This window comes from Hyperolius riggenbachi, chromosome 11 (genome assembly GCF_040937935.1).
Source record: "Hyperolius riggenbachi isolate aHypRig1 chromosome 11, aHypRig1.pri, whole genome shotgun sequence".
Lineage (NCBI taxonomy): Eukaryota > Metazoa > Chordata > Amphibia > Anura > Hyperoliidae > Hyperolius > Hyperolius riggenbachi.
This window is the reverse complement of record NC_090656.1, coordinates 175995368-176012573: the sequence shown is the minus strand read 5'-3', so window position 1 is coordinate 176012573 and position 17206 is coordinate 175995368. Positions and strand designations below refer to the sequence as shown.

Genomic DNA, 17206 nt, shown 5'->3' with positions numbered 1-17206 from the left:
ATATAATAAATAAATAGCTCACTGTAACGGTTAGTGTCAGCTAGTGACAGAGTTCTGATTATTTGGTGATCTGCAGTATCACCAATAATACAGAAACTATATCTGATTATGTGGTGATCTGTAGAATCAATAATAATGCAGATATAGTAACAGAAATGTCAGTACTTTAATCAGAGTGATCACACGTGTTTAGGTGCACAGTAGCTCAGGAGCACTCCCAAGTGATAGCCCCTGGCTGTGGGACTATCACCAGAACAGGATAGGTCGTACAGGCAGGGTTGGTAACTGGTCGGTCAGGCAGCAGTACAAAATCGGCAACAGAACAGAACAGAACGTAGTCAGAGGACAGCTAAGGTCGGCAGCAATCAGATATGCGGAAGTACAGAATCAGAAGGCAAGAGCAGAGTCGAGGTCGGGGCGGGGTCGGCAGCAAGACAGATAGGCAGAGTACAGAATCATGAGGCAAAGGATAGTCGAGAGTTCAGGCAAGGTTCATACACATAAAGACAATAATATCAATTATAATTATAGCTATCAAACAATTCCTATCTTGTGTGAAATCCCGGGTTTCCTCCCGGATCAAAGCACACCGGAACTATCTAAGGTCTGAGAGCTTAATCGCAAAGTTTCAGCAACAGCAGACAATGATGCACTGACAGTTTAGGCTTTAAATACAGACAGAGCATTCACAAGTTCCGCCCAGCAGATTCCAGCCAATCAGTGGCAAAAGTCAGCCCAGCCCTGTCAGCTGACCCGCCTCCTCAAAGCATAAAGGTCCTGTCTCCTGGTGCGCGCGAGTGCTGCCCTGCTTTGATGGACTCTGGAAAAACCTGACCTGGTGGGAAGCGATGCCGAGGAGGCGGTGGCGGAATCCGCCGTGACGTCAGACGCGAGAGCGTCGCTCTCAGCTGCAGAGGTAATTTTGCTGTTAGTGACATTAACCCCCCCCCCCCCCCGAGGCGTGGCCTCCGGACACGCCCCTGAAGCACATTCAGGATGCAACAAATGAAACTGTTGTTTTAATTCTTTAGCATGGAGATGCCGAGCCGGGACCCATGACCTCTCCTCAGGACCATATCCCTTCCAGTGGACCAAATACTGTAACGAGTTCTGCACCCTACGAGAATCTAAAATCTCTTCCACCTCATACTCAGGTTCTCCATTGATAATTACCGGGGGGGGGAGAAGGACTCAGCATATACAGCTGATTTAAGCAAAGAAACGTGGAAAGACTTAACTCCTTTCATGGTAGCTGGAAGGGCGACTTTGTATGCTACTTCATTGATTTTTTCTGAAATGGGGTATGGCCCAATATACTTAGGCCCCAACTTAACTGATGGCTGTCTTAGGGCTATGTGGCGTGCGGAGACCCATACCATGTCTCCCGGGGTACAGTCCCATTCAGGTGAACGCTTCCTCTTTTGTGTATTAAAGGCTTTTTCCAGGTTGGCTTTTACCAACGACCAAATCCTCTTACACGACTTTTGCCAGTTGTCTAATGCTGGAAAAAGAGAATTGGACGTTGGTAAGGGGCAAAATTTTCCAGAAACCACCTGAAATGGAGAGTACCCCGAGGAAGCGTTACGCAGATTATTGTGGGCGAACTCCGCAAAGGGAAGAAACTTTACCCAATCCTGCTGTGAATCAGCCACATAGCATCGGAGGAACTGCTCCAGTGGCTGATTCATTCTCTCAGTCTGGCCATTAGTTTGAGGGTGAAAACCCGAGGAAAAATACAGAGTGAGGCCCAAATGTTGACAAAAGGCCCGCCAAACCTTAGACACAAATTGAACCCCTCTATCAGACACAATATTAACTGGTATTCCATTCAAACAGAAGATATGAACGATAAACAGATCTGCCAACTCTTGGGCCGAGGGAAGCTTTTTTAATGGAACAAAATGGACCATTTTACTAAAACGGTCTACAATAACCCAGATCACCGTATTCCCCTCAGAATTGGGGAGTTCTCCCACAAAATCTATGGATATGTGGGTCCATGGTTCTGTGGGAGTGGGCAATGACTGCAACATACCCGCAGGAGCCTGTCTGGATGGCTTACTGCGAGCACAGATGGTACAGGAGGTGACAAATTCCTTGCAGTCATTTCTCCATGAAGGCCACTATACACTGCGAGACAAGAGATCCTCAGTCCTGCCTATACCAGGATGCCCTGCGTTCTTGTGGCTGTGAAACCTCTGTAGCACCTGTAACCACAGATGCAACTGAACAAACAACACCCCCTCTGGTTTCCCCTCTGGAGTTTCAGACTGATATGGCTGCAATGTGACTGCCAGGTCCTCCATGGGTTCTGTGGCTGCTATCACAATATATTCCGGCAAGATGTTCACAGGGAGTGAGGGCTGTACTGACTCTGGTTCGAAACAACGGGATAATGCATCGGCCTTCACATTTTTATTACCTGGTTTATACGTAATTATGAATCGGAATCGCGAAAAGAAGAGTTTCCATTAAGCTTGTCTCGGATTGAGCCTCTTGGCACCTCCAATATATTCCAGATTCTTGTGATCTGTGTAAACTGTAATAACATGTTCTGCCCCCTCCAGCCAGTGTCGCCACTCCTCAAATGCCATTTTTATGGCCAAGAGCTCCCTGTTCCCGATGTCGTAATTCTTCTCTGCTGGGGAGAAATTACAGGAAAAGAAAGCACAGGGGTGCAACCGCCCCTGAGATCCCGAATATTGGGACAGTACAGCCTCCAACCCAACTTCGGAGGCATCTACTTCCACAATAAATGGGCGTGAGATGTCTACGTGATGTAAAATGGGAGCAGCACAGAACAGGGATTTAAAGAGACACTGAAGCGAAAAAAAAATGATGATATTATGATTTGTATGTGTAGCACAGCTAAGAAATAAAACATTAAGATCAGATACATCAGTGTAACTGTTTCCAGTACAGGAAGAGTTGAGAAACTCTAGTTGTTATCTCTATGCAAACAAGCCATTAAGCTCTCCGACTAAGTTAGTCGTGGAGAGGGCTGTTATCTGACTTTTATTATCTCAACTGTTCCTGGACTATTTACTTTTCCTCTGCTAGAGGAGAGGTCATTACTTCACAGACTGCTCTGAAAGACTCATTTTGAATGCTGAGTGTTGTGTAATGTGCACATATTATAGAATGATGCAATGTTAGAAAAAATACTATATACCTGAAAATAAAAGTATGAGAATATTTTCTTTGCTGCTAATCTTCTAGTAATTATTCATAGTACACAACTAATTCACTATATCATATATTTTTTTTCGCTTCAGTGTCTCTTTAAGATGAATAAAGGCCTCACAGGCTTCCTGAGACCAATTGTAAGTATCAGCCCCTTTCTTAGTTAAATTGGTGAGAGGTGCCACTACTGATGAAAATCAATTGATGAACTTTCTGTAGTAGTTTGCGAAACCCAGGAAGCGTTGGAGCGCCTTCAGACCAGCAGGCTGAGGCCACTCCAGCACTGTGGAAACTTTCTTGGGGTCCATAGATAAACCATGCGAGGAGATGATGTACCCCAAGAAGGCGATCTCAGACACCTCAAACAGACACTTCTCCAGTTTTGCATCCAAACGATTCTCTCGGGGCTTACTCAATACAAACTTTACATGATCCCTGTGTTCCTCAAGGTTGCGAGAGAATATCAGGATGTCATCCAAATATATGACGACAAACCGTCCCAAGACATCCCTAAAAATTTCATTAACAAATTCCTGGAAGACCGCAGGGGCATTACACAACCCGAAGGGCATCACCAAGTACTCGTAATGCCCATCGGGTGTGTTGAACGCGGTCTTCCATTCATCCCCCTGTCTGATTCGAATCAAGTTATATGCCCCTCTCAGGTCCAGTTTGGAGAACACTTGCGCCCCAGAAACTTGAGAAAACAAATCATCAATTAACCACCTTAGCGGTATGGACGAGCTCAGCTCGTCCATTACCGCCAGAGGGTGCCGCTCAGGCCCTGCTGGGCCGATTTTGATGAAATAAAGTGCAGCACACGCAGCCGGCACTTTGCCAGCCGTGTGTGCTGCCTGATCGCCGCCGCTCTGCGGCGATCCGCCGCGAGCAGCGGCGAAAGAGGGTCCCCCCAGCCGCCTGAGCCCTGCGCAGCCGGAACAAATAGTTCCGGCCAGCGCTAAGGGCTGGATCGGAGGCGGCTGACGTCAGGACGTCCATGACGTCACTCCGCTCGTCGCCATGGCGACGAAGTAAGCAAAACACGGAAGGCCGCTCATTGCGGCCTTCCGTGTTACTTTTGGCCGCCGGAGGCGATCAGAAGAACGCCTCCGGAGCGCCCTCTAGTGGGCTTTCATGCAGCCAACTTTCAGTTGGCTGCATGAAATAGTTTTTTTTTTATTTAAAAAAAACCCTCCCGCAGCCGCCCTGGCGATCTTAATAGAACGCCAGGGTGGTTAAGGGTAGTGGATAACGGTTGGGAATCGTTATCTTATTAAGTGCCCTATAATCAATACACGGGCGCAATCCACCATCTTTTTTCTGGACAAAGAAAAAACCCGCCCCTGCTGGTGACTTTGAGGGACGGATAAACCCTTTCTCAAGGTTCTCTTTAATGTAATCTTTTATCGCAAGTTGTTCTGGACCTGAGAGGTTATACAAGTGTCCCCTGGGGGGCATGGTACCCGGCCTCAGATCAATGGGGCAAGCAAACTCTCTGTGTGGGGGAAGCTTATCAGCTGCTTGTGGGCAGAAAACATCTGAGCATTTCAAATAAGGAGAAGGAACACCCTCCATAACAACCTCAGTGGAACACAGGGAAACTTTCTCTAGACAGGAAGATTGGCAAGCGGGGGACCAGGCCAGTAATTGTCCCGTGTTCCAGTCAATCTTAGGAAAGTGTTGTCGTAACCATGGGAGCCCTAAAACAATCATTGCGTAGGACATCTTTAGCACATAGAATTGCAGTTCCTCCCTATGCAAAACTCCCACATGACAGGTGAGAAGAGGAGTTTGCGAGAGGGGTTGCTTCTTCTGCAGTGGAGAGTCATCAATAGCGGTAACGTAGATTTGCCTGTCTAAGGGGAGTATAGGAATGTCCCACTTAGAAACCAGACTCAGATCAATAAAGTTAGCTGCAGAACCCGAATCCACAAAGGCCTGCGTACTAAACTCCTGACCCTTCCATGTCACAGAACAAGGCAATAACAGTTTGGAAAACTTCGGAGGTAAAACAGGTTCGCCTAGGGTAGTACCTCCAACTACACCTAGGCGGAGAAGTTTTTCACCTTCTTACTGCAATTCTGTATGAGATGCCCTTTTTCTCCACAGTACAAACAAAGGCCCTCCTTACGCCTCCGTGTCTTCTCTGTCTCTGACAACTTTGAGTGACCGAACTGCATTGGCTCATCCAAAGTGGTCGTGACCAGTGGGGTGGAGACCACAGTTCTGGGAACCCCCAGTAACCTGCCTTGTTTATAATACCGTACCCTGCGATCAATCTTTATAGCTAAACAAATAGCCTCATCTAATGACTTGGGTTCAGGATGGCTGATCACGATGTCACTAACTGAATCAGACAACCCTGACAAAAAACAGTCCAATAAAGCGTAATGTTCCCATCTGGAAGAGACCGCCCACTTTCTGAACTGTGAGGCGTAATCTTCCACAGTACCATGCCCTTGGTGTAGCCTTTTAAAATTCCTTTCTGCCGTGGCTGCAGTATCTGGGTCATCGTATATGACCGTCGTGGCATCAAAGAAAGCCTGAACTGAATTTAAAGCCTCATGACCCTCAGGCAGGTTGTAGGCCCATGTCTGTGAATCCCCAGTCAGCAAGGTTTTAAGTAATGTTACCCGCTGAAACTCAGAGCCTGATGCAATGGGTCTCATTTCAAAGTATGATTTGCACCTACAGTATTTCAAAAATTTCTGAAGTCTGACTTATGCCCTGAAAATTTCTCAGGTAGAGCCTTTTTAGGCTCACGGACCAGAGAGGGAGGCGATGATGATGCAGATCTCTGTGAACGATTAACGGCTTCAGTCAAAGCGTTCAACTGAGCCTGTTGTGATGTCACAGTAGCATTTAACTGTGCTACGGCTGCGGTTAATGCTTAAATCTGAGCCTCCATAACAACTTTTTGGTCTGCTGTCATGTAACGGTTAGTGTCAGCTAGTGACAGAGTTCTGATTATTTGGTGATCTGCAGTATCACCAATAATACAGAAACTATATCTAATTATGTGGTGATCTGCAGAATCACCAATAATGCAGATATAGTAACAGAAATGTCAGTACTTTAGTCAGAGTGATCACACGTGTTTAGGTGCACAGTAGCTCATGAGCACTCCCAAGTGATAGCCCCTGGCTGTGGGACTATCACCAGAACAGGAGAGGTCGTACAGGCAGGGTCGGTAACTGGTCGGTCAGGCAGCAGTACAAAATTGGCAAACAGAACGTAGTCAGAGGACAGCTAAGGTCGGCAGCAATGAGATATGCGGAAGTACAGAATCAGAAGGCAAGAGCAGAGTCGAGGTCGGGCCGGGGTCGGCAACAAGACAGATAGGCAGAGTACAGAATCGTGAGGCAAAGGATAGTCGGGAGTTCAGGCAAGGTTCATACACATAAAGACAATAATATCAATTATAATTATAGCTATCAAACAATTCCTATCTTGTGTGAAATCCCGGGTTTCCTCCCGGATCAAAGCACACCGGAACTATCTAAGGTCTGAGAGCTTAACTGCAAAGTTTCAGCAACAGCAGACAATGATGCACTGACAGTTTAGGCCTTAAATACAGACAGAGCATTCACAAGTTCCGCCCAGCAGATTCCAGCCAATCAGTGGCAAAAGTCAGCCCAGCCCTGTCAGCTGACCCGCCTCCTCAAAGCATAAAGGTCCTGTCTCCTGGTGCGCGCGAGTGCTGCCCTGCTTTGATGGACTCTGGAAAGACCTGACCTGGTGGGAAGCGAAGCCGAGGAGGCGGTGGCGGAATCCGCCGTGACGTCAGACGCGAGAGCGGCGGCCGCGTCGCTCTCCACTGCAGAGGTAATTTTGCTGTTACTGACACTCACCCATTTATTTTGACCTCAGGTTCACTTTAAAAAGGAACTAAAGTGAAAATAACATAATGAATGAAATTGATTATTGTTTACAATATTCATTTATAGATGATTTAGTCAGTGTTTGCCTATTGTAAAATATTTCCTCTTTCTGACTTACATTCTTAGCGTAAATGTATCACTTGTGGTGACATCTTTAGTTCTGCCAGGTGATATGTACGGAATGTTCGTTTCTGAGAGTTCTATGTACAGAGGGAGATGCTGCTTACTTGGCAGTTAGAAAAAGCTATTATTTCCCACAATTCAACAAGGATCACGGACAGCAAACTGTCACGACCTTGGTCATGACATCACATTGTGGGAGGGGTTTTACCACAATATCAGCCACACAGACCTCCTGATGATCTGTTCGAGAAAAGGTAAATATTTCTTGTGGGAAAGGGGGTATCAGGTACTGATTGGAATAAAGTTCAATCCTTGGTTAAAGTTCCTCTTTAAGTGTGGTGTCAATCATTTGTTGAATTTGTTGGCCTGTGACCCCCTTGGTACCGGGGTGCAGGTATGGGTACACACGACTATATGTGACTACACAATTCATATACTTACCTACTCCATAACTCTGTCCTATAAAGTGTATAAAAACACCAGCCTACCTCACCTCATCAATGCACCCAGAGCTCTTCTGTCTGTATTCTGGAGATCCTCCAAAATTCCTACAATCAACATGTGGCTATTCAGAGTAGCTAAGGCAAAAGAACTAGATGAACTAGTTGTAGTTGCTAGAGTGGAAAAACTGAGCAAGATTTGGACGTGCTGGTACCTCTTTCTAGACACACCACATCGGCCATGAGCCAGAGTTAAAGAGAATCTGTATTGTTAAAATCACACAAAAGTAAACATACCAGTGCGTTAGGGGACATCTCCTATTACCCTCTGTCACAATTTCGCCACTCCCCGCCGCATTAAAAGTGGTTAAAAACAGTTTTAAAAAGTTTGTTTATAAACAAACAAAATGGCCACCAAAACAGGAAGTAGGTTGATGTACAGTATGTCCACACATAGAAAATACATCCATACACAAGCAGGCTGTATACAGCCTTCCTTTTGAATCTCAAGAGACCATTTGTGTGTTTCTTTCCCCCTGCATCTCTCATGCACTGAAGTTTCAGGCTGCTCTTTTCTTCCTGCAAACAGCTTTGCCCTTGTCTGTAATTCCTCACTATGTGAAAGCCCAGCCAGCTCTGAGGACGATTTATCCAGCTTGTAAAAGATAAGAGAGAAGAGAGAAGCTGCTCTAATGTAAATAACACACAGGCAGTGTGCAGAGAGGGGCCTGGAAGGGGGAGTTCATAGCAGAACCACAACACTGAAGAACTTGGCAGCCTTCCAGACACAGGCTGACAAGTCTGACAAGAGAGAGATAAGTTGATTTATTACAGAGACTGTGATAGCAGAAAGTGCTGCAGTAAGCCAGAACACATTAGAATAGCTTTTGGAACTTGTAGGATGATAAAAAACAGGATGCAATTTTTGTTACGGAGTCTCTTTAACTCTCATTAGATTACACTCAGGACCTATAACCACCTTCTCATTCCAAATGCAATACTTAAATAATGCCAAAAAGCAGCTTGCTCTAGTATGGTCGTAAAATGTTGTTTCCTCTTATCAGTGGGCGCATTTACCCACCCTTCTCCTAACCCTAATCCCCGGCCCAACTTCTATTTCTTTCCTCTTCTACCCTCCCCACCCCCCTCTTTTTTTTACTCACCCCTTTTCCTCGCTACTCTATGCTATCCCCTCTCTCCCCTTTGCTTTCTATCTGTAATACAACAAAATGTCTCATCATCAAATCTGATCTGCTACACCTAGAAATAGGCTAGTATGCATCTCCGTTAGGTATTTAAAAACTTTTTGATACTGTTGCTTTTCTATTGCGTGCATTCAAGTGATCATATATTAAGCCCTGAACACTTTAAACGGGCCCTGGTCTTAATAGCATTTGCATGGTCTACTTCTGAGAAATGGCTTTTGTTACCAAACATATAATTTTGCTGTTGATGTATTACCAGAAAAAGATAATTTTTCCTACCCTGAACACTTTAAACGGGCCCTGGTCTTAATAGCATTTGCTTGGTCTACTTCTGAGAATTGGCTTTTGTTACCAAACATATAATTTTGCTGTTGATGTATTACCAGAAAAAGATAATTTTTCCTACTTATTTTTCTTTATTGTACGGTTTGTACCCTTTTTTTATATTTAATAAAATCTGACTGAAACAGAAATGATGGGGCCGCTGTACTGAAATTTGTAAAAGGTTTTTTTAATAAACTGTAGTACGTTCAGTGCAAATAGTGTCCCTGTATCTGCATTTCTTCCTGCCTCTTTTGTCCATACCCACAAAACCTCAGGGAACTGTACTATTGCTTTTAGGCTCAGACCCACTAAGAACATTTTTGTTGAGATTCCCAAGGCAATCTGAAGGAATGCAATTTTCCCTGCATCCAACGCAATCTCATAGAAATCACAATGCTTCAGTGGAACCTCACCTGAGCGGAACCACCCTCATAGGGTTCCACTGTTGCAGCACTTTGCTGATCTGATCAGCAAGGGCTGCAAAAAGGCTCATAGTAATCCCCACGCCAGGGAAACACAGGGAATTGTGTCTATCCATGGCCATGTCAAGCTTTGTTACTGAAGAGTCACGGACCTAACAAAAATATAGATAGAAGAGAGAAGTCATACTGTAAACAGATCCAATCTTGACTGACCAATTTTACCACTTCCATGTAGTGTGAGAAATTACCTACACAATCTTTTAAAGTATTTGAAATATTTTGGCCATACTACATGGGAGTGGTAAAATTGACCAATTAAGACTGGATGTGTGTATACACTTTTACACATGCGCCGTGTAGTCTCTGGTCTATAGAGCACAGATGGCTGCAGCGTTTCCTTGGGTAAGAATGGTTTTTATCAGGTATGGAAGACAAAGACAAGGTAGATTGACAGGTAAGAATAGATTGTGATGTGATATGGGGGTAGTGAAAAGCCAATAATGTGAAAGAAGTCCAACTTACCATGGAGTTCCTATAGCAGAGGGTCCTGTAGGCATAGATCTAGCATGCCTGTTGGGAATTCCAGCTGTATTGAGCAGGTAATCCCTAAAATCCTAAAGGACTATTTTTTTTTCAATTTATCTAGGCACAAGCCCTCCTAATGAACTAATATGGCCCACTGCAGTTTTATATTGCTAAGGTCCAGCAATCTGAGTAGTTGGCTACCTGTGACATTTTGTGGAAAGAAAAATTTGAAAACAGGGACTCCCAAAGCACGGTCACAATGCACCTGCGCAGTAACACAAACCTGCTTGGGCTTCGGCAGAAATAGACAAGCCCGATCGGATCTGTGCTACTGCACAGGCATCTTGTGTGTGTGCAGTAGCACAGACCCAATTGGGCTTAGCTTTTTCTGACAAAGCCTGAGCGGGTCCATGCTGCTGCACATGCGTGAGCTATCAATGACAAGTCCTTGTTAATGGTTTTGCGGAGGGGACAGCTCTGGAACAGCTCGGTGGAAGAGTAAGGGAGAAGCCTCTTCAGGATCCAGAGACTTCCCTCTACCAAGGGAAGTACCCATTTGGGGCACTTTTTTTGCCTACTGGATTCCTTTAACGTGTCTACTCTAAGTAAATCATAGATCTCAATACTGTCATGCATAAATGCTTACAGTGTATGGTTCTACATCTTTCTTTATATATCAAATGGCGTTTATTTGGGATTCACCCTGTGAAAAAGTAAGCTACTTAACTTCTAGATGGTCAAAACAAGCTAATGGCCATCTCCGGAAAGCACTATTGAGGAGGCATTCTGTGAACAGATAGCTTACTAGGATAAATCATGTGTAATGAATATTATGAGGTACTAAATGACTCCTTAATGAACTGTGCAGGTTGTGTTGTAGAAACAGAGAAAAAGCCTCCTACTTGTTATTGAGTAAAACGTCACCACGCTGTAGCACTGATGTCCGTCTATATAAGGCTCGTTCCCTTGTCGCTCTCAACACCAGCTGAATTGATGAAGAAGATCTTCAACATTTTGCATGTAAGTTATTATTTCTTTATACTGTATGTACTATATGATAGTGTAGGCTTTATAGAAGGAAAATGAACAAAGGTGTATATGTAATGTGGTTTAGTTGAAATGGGTGATTTGTAGCCTGGCCAAGATGCTTTTGCTGTTCCTCCCTTTTTGTCTCAATGACCACACAGGGCTCAAATTTCAGTCAGAAAATTTGGCTACCGGGAAAGCAGGAACTGAGGTAAATTCTCTTCAAGGTGCAACTACTCAGCAGTGCCACCTGATAGAGACTGTAAGGCTAAGGGCCAGTTCACATTTGAAGCACAAATCGCGATTGATCGCTCAAAATTGTATGTTTTTACCGTAATTTGCGATTGTGATTCCCATTCAATAAAATGAGAATCACAACGCAATCACCCGCATAGCGTTGCATGCAGCGCATTTGCGATTGATTCAAATCACAATCGCTGCAGTGAGATTGTATCCATTCGGATACATTAGCTGCAGTTCTTTGCTGATCGCTGGGGATCAGCAACACTAACAAAGCACCCTAAGTTCACAGTGGGCCATTGCTGTGCATTGTAACGACCACATTGTAATGCAGAGCATGGCGCTGCAATGCAAAAGTCATGTGACGTGCACAGTGCAGCCGTTGCGGTGCAATCTGAAAGAGTGCTGTATCACAATGCACTGCATGCAGTGCGTCTACTGCATTATGCTCGCATTAACAGTACAGTGAACCATACTTTTCAATGACTGTATGCTTCACTGTATATGACACAACATGTGGATAACGCCTGCCACCTGTTCCATTGGATTTTTGCTGTTACAGGGAACGCAACGCAACTCTCACTGTGATCCTAGCCTAAAGGTGCCCATTTTTCTGTATGATAGACCATCCAATTCAATCATTTTATTGGATCGGGAGACAATCGATTATGTTCTTTTATGCTCCAAGGAAATTGGTTGCTATCTGGTCGATTCAACCAGTTTAATTGGTCGATTATACAGGACAGGTGTTGCTTGGTTCAGAGCAATTGCTCTTTCTCAACCTACGTGAATTTAATCGATCAAGCAGGATGGAAAATATTGGTCGATTGTATAGGAATCAGCTCCTGTTCACATGATTTCGAACATAGAATTGATTTTTGATTTCAGAGCATGGAGGCACATCATTCTTTCGATAGATTAGTGAAGGAGATTCAAATAGGCTCTTGCTTACAGTAAAGTGTGTGGGCCATTAGTCGATCAACTCTCGATAAACCACACACTTAATCACTCTATAGAGGGTTAAAGAGGAACTCCAGTGAAAATAATGTAATAAAAAAGTGCTTCATTTTTACAATAATTATGTATAAATGATTAATGCTGGGAATACACGGTTCGTTTTTGCCTTCGTTTAAACCTTCGTTTCGATTGTGCCTTTTGTCCTTTTCGATCCCGAAATAATCGGTCATACGGTTAATATCACCACCCACGGTTTCGGTTTTTTTTTCGATTCTGATGGTTTCGTTTTTCCAATGATCGAAGGCTGCAAAGAAACGAAACGAAAATCCCTTTTTACAGGGACGGACTAGCATAAACGAATATATAATCGATCTGAACAGCCATCAAGCCTACCAATGGCTCGATTAGATGGATAAAGAGAGATAATATCAAACATGTTCGATCACTAGTCGTTCGTTTTTGGGGTCTATTAATCGAAACTATAATGAGATTATGACTATTTTCACATACGTTTTCAACACTCGATTCGTTTACCGAACGAATCGAAGGTTTAAACGAAGGCAAAAACGAACCGTGTATTCCCAGCATTAGTCTGTGTTTGCCCATTGTAAAATCTTTCCTCTCCCTGATTTACATTCTGACACTTATCACATGGTGACATTTTTATTGCTGGCAAGTGTCAGTGGAAGGAGATGCTTCTTGCTTTTTGGACAGTTGGAAGCAGCTATAAACAGCTGTTATGTCTCACAATGCAACAAGGATCCCACGGTGTGATGTCAGAACCATGGTCCTGACATCACACTGTGGGAGGGGTTTTACCACAATATCAGCCATACAGAGCCCACTGATGATCAGTTTGTGAAAAGGAAAAGATTTCTCATGGGAAAGGGGGTTTCAGCTACTAATTGGGATGAAGTTCAATTCTTGGTTACAGTTTCTCTTTAAGTAATGTATGGGTAGTTTAAACCTTTTTCTACCTGTATCCATTTTTTTCTGAAAGAGTGAAGGGAAAAATTGTCTACTTAAGACAGATCTTATCAAATTTTGGCACAAGTTGTTTGAGTTATTTTCCCTTTAAGGGAACATATATATAAATTATTTTTATCTACATTGTCATGTTCAAAAACAGTGATTTACTTAAAGGGAACCTAAACTAAGAAGGATATGGATTTTTCTTTTAAAATAATACCAGTTGCCTGACTCTCCTGCTGACCCTGTGTCTCTAAAGCTTTCAGCCACAGCCCCTGAACAAGCATGCAGATCAGGTGCTCTGACTGAAGTCAGACTGGATTAGCTGCATGCTTATTTCAGGTCTGATTCAGTCACTACTGCAGCCAAAGAGATCACCAGGACTTCCAGGCAACTGGTATTGTTTAAAAAGGAAACATCCATATCCCTCTCAGTTAAGGTTCCCTTTAAAGGGGTATGTTCATCACATTTCGTAGAACCTGAGGCTGCTTTCAAAACCCCAATTATGTTAATCATGCTGTATTTATGGGCAGATGTGCTCAAAATGCCATAAAATCTAAATATTTATTTTACTCCATTTTTAAGATACAGACATGGCAATCCAGTATTATTATTGTTATATATTTATATAGCGCTAACATCACCCACAGCACTTTTACATGGCGTATAAAGTCAAGTCACTAACTGTCTCTCAGAGAAGGGGATAATAATAATACCATAGTCAATCATAATCTTATGTTGTTATTGCAGTTTAAGGCCAATAAACCTAGCTCAATGTTTTAGAATGTGGGAGGAAACCGGAGTATCCAGTGGAAACTCAAGCAAACACAGGGAGCACATACAAACTCTATGTAGATAGTGTCTTGGTCCAGATTTGACCTGGGTACCGAGCACTGCAAGGCAAGAGTGCTATCGGCTACACCCCCATGCTGCCAGGTATGAACAAAATACAGTGTTATACACTGTTATGCTAGGTACACAACATGCAATTTCCCATCAGATAGGTCGAATCAATCATTTTCGATATGTCCAATCTGCTTCCCATGGATAACAAGATTGATTTTCAGATCACTACTGCAGAAAATCAATCACATTATCGGTGGGGAGCAGATCAGACGCGTCGATTATTACTGGTTTGACCCATCGATCTAAAGGAAAATTGCACACCTTTTTATTTTGTTTGTTTTCATTTTATTTTTCTTTATAAAGCGATGTGCAGAGGCGCCAAAAGAATAAAATACACTAAAAAGTTTAAAATATTCAGGTGGTGGTGGTGGACCAGCCACTCGAAAATAGACATGAAATGGGAGGAGGCTGCAGCACATGCAGGAGAAGCTACAGGAAAGCTGGCCTAGAGACACAAAAAGCATAAATCCCAAAGGCAGCCTATAACAGAACAGGCACCGTAGTCACGTAACAGTTTTTGGTAAAATAGCAAATAAATAGAAGAAATGGAAACGGTCCCTATCACTTTACCCCAGCTAGTACACTCTCCCTCCTACCTCTACCACATACAGGAGAATCTGACATCTAGACAGGTTTCCTAGTTGTGCTTAGCCTAGAAATGGCTATATCATTACTATTTGCTCTTTTATTTTTATTAATCTGGAGGAAAAGTCTGCTTAAATTCACTCCAGGTAGCATCAACAGCAGTGTGTGTTGGCTTGGCAGACACATCATCAAGCAGTCCAGGTTTCCTAAGGGCCCATACACACACTAGATGGATGTCGCAGGTGGGGATTGGGATCCGATCCCTTGGGCGAAATCGCTGGGCTGAGGCAGTACAGAAGCGTAGTAAGGCAAACAACATGTTCTGTTGCAATGACAGGGCTGGGGAGGGGAGGGGGGGCGAGCTGTTGGAGCGGCGCAGATGTGCAGTCATGCGTTGGGTGGGGCGAACATGGAGAACTAAGATATCAACCGTCGTTCAGCTGAATTTATCCATCTGGTGGATCGCTGGGTGTTGGAGGCTGCTGTACACACTCTGTATGATTGGTGGCGGCAACGATCGCTATCACAACCAGCTTAAATCTAGCATGTGTACAGACCTTTAAATTGCAATATGCCAACCAACCTATTCCTTCACTTCCTGCCCAGGACCTGTGGGTAAAGGGTAATGCCCCCTATGAGAGCGCAGACAGTGAAAAAAACAACATGACAGACATTATAATTTCTACAATTCTATCCAAAACTGAAAGAAAAAATGTTTAGAGGATTAGATGGAATTTGCCTTTAAAAGAATACTTTTCATTATATATATTATTTTGCAGCAACATATATTTTGATAAAACACTGCCTCTTATTGAGCTTATTTTTATATATTGTCTAGACTTATCGAAACACTATGTTCTACACTGTACTGCTGTGTGTAGCTATGATACAGACAATCCAAGCTATACTTACCTCAGACTCCAGCAATGGGCGGTTCGAAGACGTCAACTCTGGTACCAGTAACAGTAGATACAACTTCCCAAGTTTACTGCGAAAAGTGAAGGAGTCTGGATTGGTTATGCCAGGTAAGAGATTGGAAATTGTTGTTTTAATGTGGCAAATTGTGGAAAAAGTTATTCTATCATCCTCCAGAATCTTACCATGTCCTCCTTCCGACCACCATCACTTCCTGGAACCCTCTTAAAGTTGGCACTCGTGTTCCTCTTCATGCTTGAGAGCCAAAGCAGCTCATATATATGGCTTTATGTGCTAGCATGGGAGCATGCTCGACCGTGCTCATACATGGCTTAGAGAGCGGCCATGTGAACATATCCAACAAGCTGTTGTCAGTTATGTTCCAGAGGGCCACATGTGGCAAGACAATTTCCTAATCATCAAAGTGGCGATTTTATCATGTGTACAATTTTATGCATGCAAGCTTTTTTTTTATGCATACTATTTTAGGCGTTCCATGCGTAACATTTTTTGTGTTGGCCGCGCGACACGCTTCCTTCTTCCAGCCGGAAGGAGTCAGAGTGGTAGTAAGTAGTGTAATGCGTCCAGCATGTTGCTTGAGGAGAAGCATCCGCACATCAGGCACTCCTGTCTCCCGTGGTCACACAGTGTACTGTACATTTGCTCACTGCCCAGGATCTGTTATCTCTCCACCCTCCTGTCGAGCAAACAACTTGGATCACCACCCACTGCCCAGGATCTGCTGGGGTACTCAGCTCTGCCTTTATTTATAGCTGCTATTTGTTTTGGTAAATTCACAATGCAGTAAAATGTATAAACATGACAGAAAATGACATCATACTTTCAATTTGATAGTATGATGTCATTTTCTGTCAATGCATGTTTGTAAATGTTACTGTACATTGTGAATGTAATGCTAAAGCTTGATTTGAAGAAAAATCGTGAAAAACAAATCGCAATTCAATTTTTTTCCTAAAATCGTGCAGGCCTAGTATCTCATATTTTTGATTATACCACCTTGGGTACACTTTAAGTATGTCTCCAATCACAAAAATCAAAAGGAATGCATTTAGGCAGTCATTTTTGGACCAGTGCCCCGAAGACTCCAGCTCAGAGGGATGTAGCTAGGCTGAAAGTAGTTCTCAGACCTCAATGACACACTAATAATAGCAGGTAGTAATTTCTTAGATGTGTCCAGCCGCACTGCACAGACACAGGTCGTCTTGCTCCATGCTACTGCGCAGGCGTAAAGTGTCCTGTGTCTGCACAGTGTGACCCACACGTTCACAGATGGGAGTGTAGTCATGAACTTCCAGAGGGTCCAAATGCTGGATTAGTGGTCTTGAGGAGGATGCAGGAAAACTCTGGAGCATCCAGAAGCTCCCCTCTATCAAGGTAAGTGTGACTTTCTCTCCTTTTAAAAGCAGGGGTTTGCTTCAAGGCCCTGGGTTCAGTAAAGCAGAGTCTATGGCAAGATATTTATGAGATCATTTGCTGGAGATATG

General features: G+C 43.6%; 1 protein-coding gene across 3 annotated transcripts in view; it reads left to right on the top strand.

Annotated features, from left to right (window-relative positions):
• AGRP (agouti related neuropeptide) overlaps positions 1-17206 on the top strand; it is a 69590-nt gene that overhangs the window by 46477 nt on the left and 5907 nt on the right. For 2 of the 3 annotated variants that reach the window (XM_068261521.1, XM_068261522.1), the window contains 3 exons: positions 3276-3323; positions 10972-11123; positions 15625-15811. In XM_068261521.1, coding sequence (XP_068117622.1) covers positions 11043-11123; positions 15625-15811 — 268 coding nt within the window. In that variant the 5' untranslated portion in view covers positions 3276-3323; positions 10972-11042. The remainder of the gene's footprint in view (positions 1-3275; positions 3324-10971; positions 11124-15624; positions 15812-17206) is intronic. The other variant, XM_068261523.1, reaches the window with a different exon arrangement.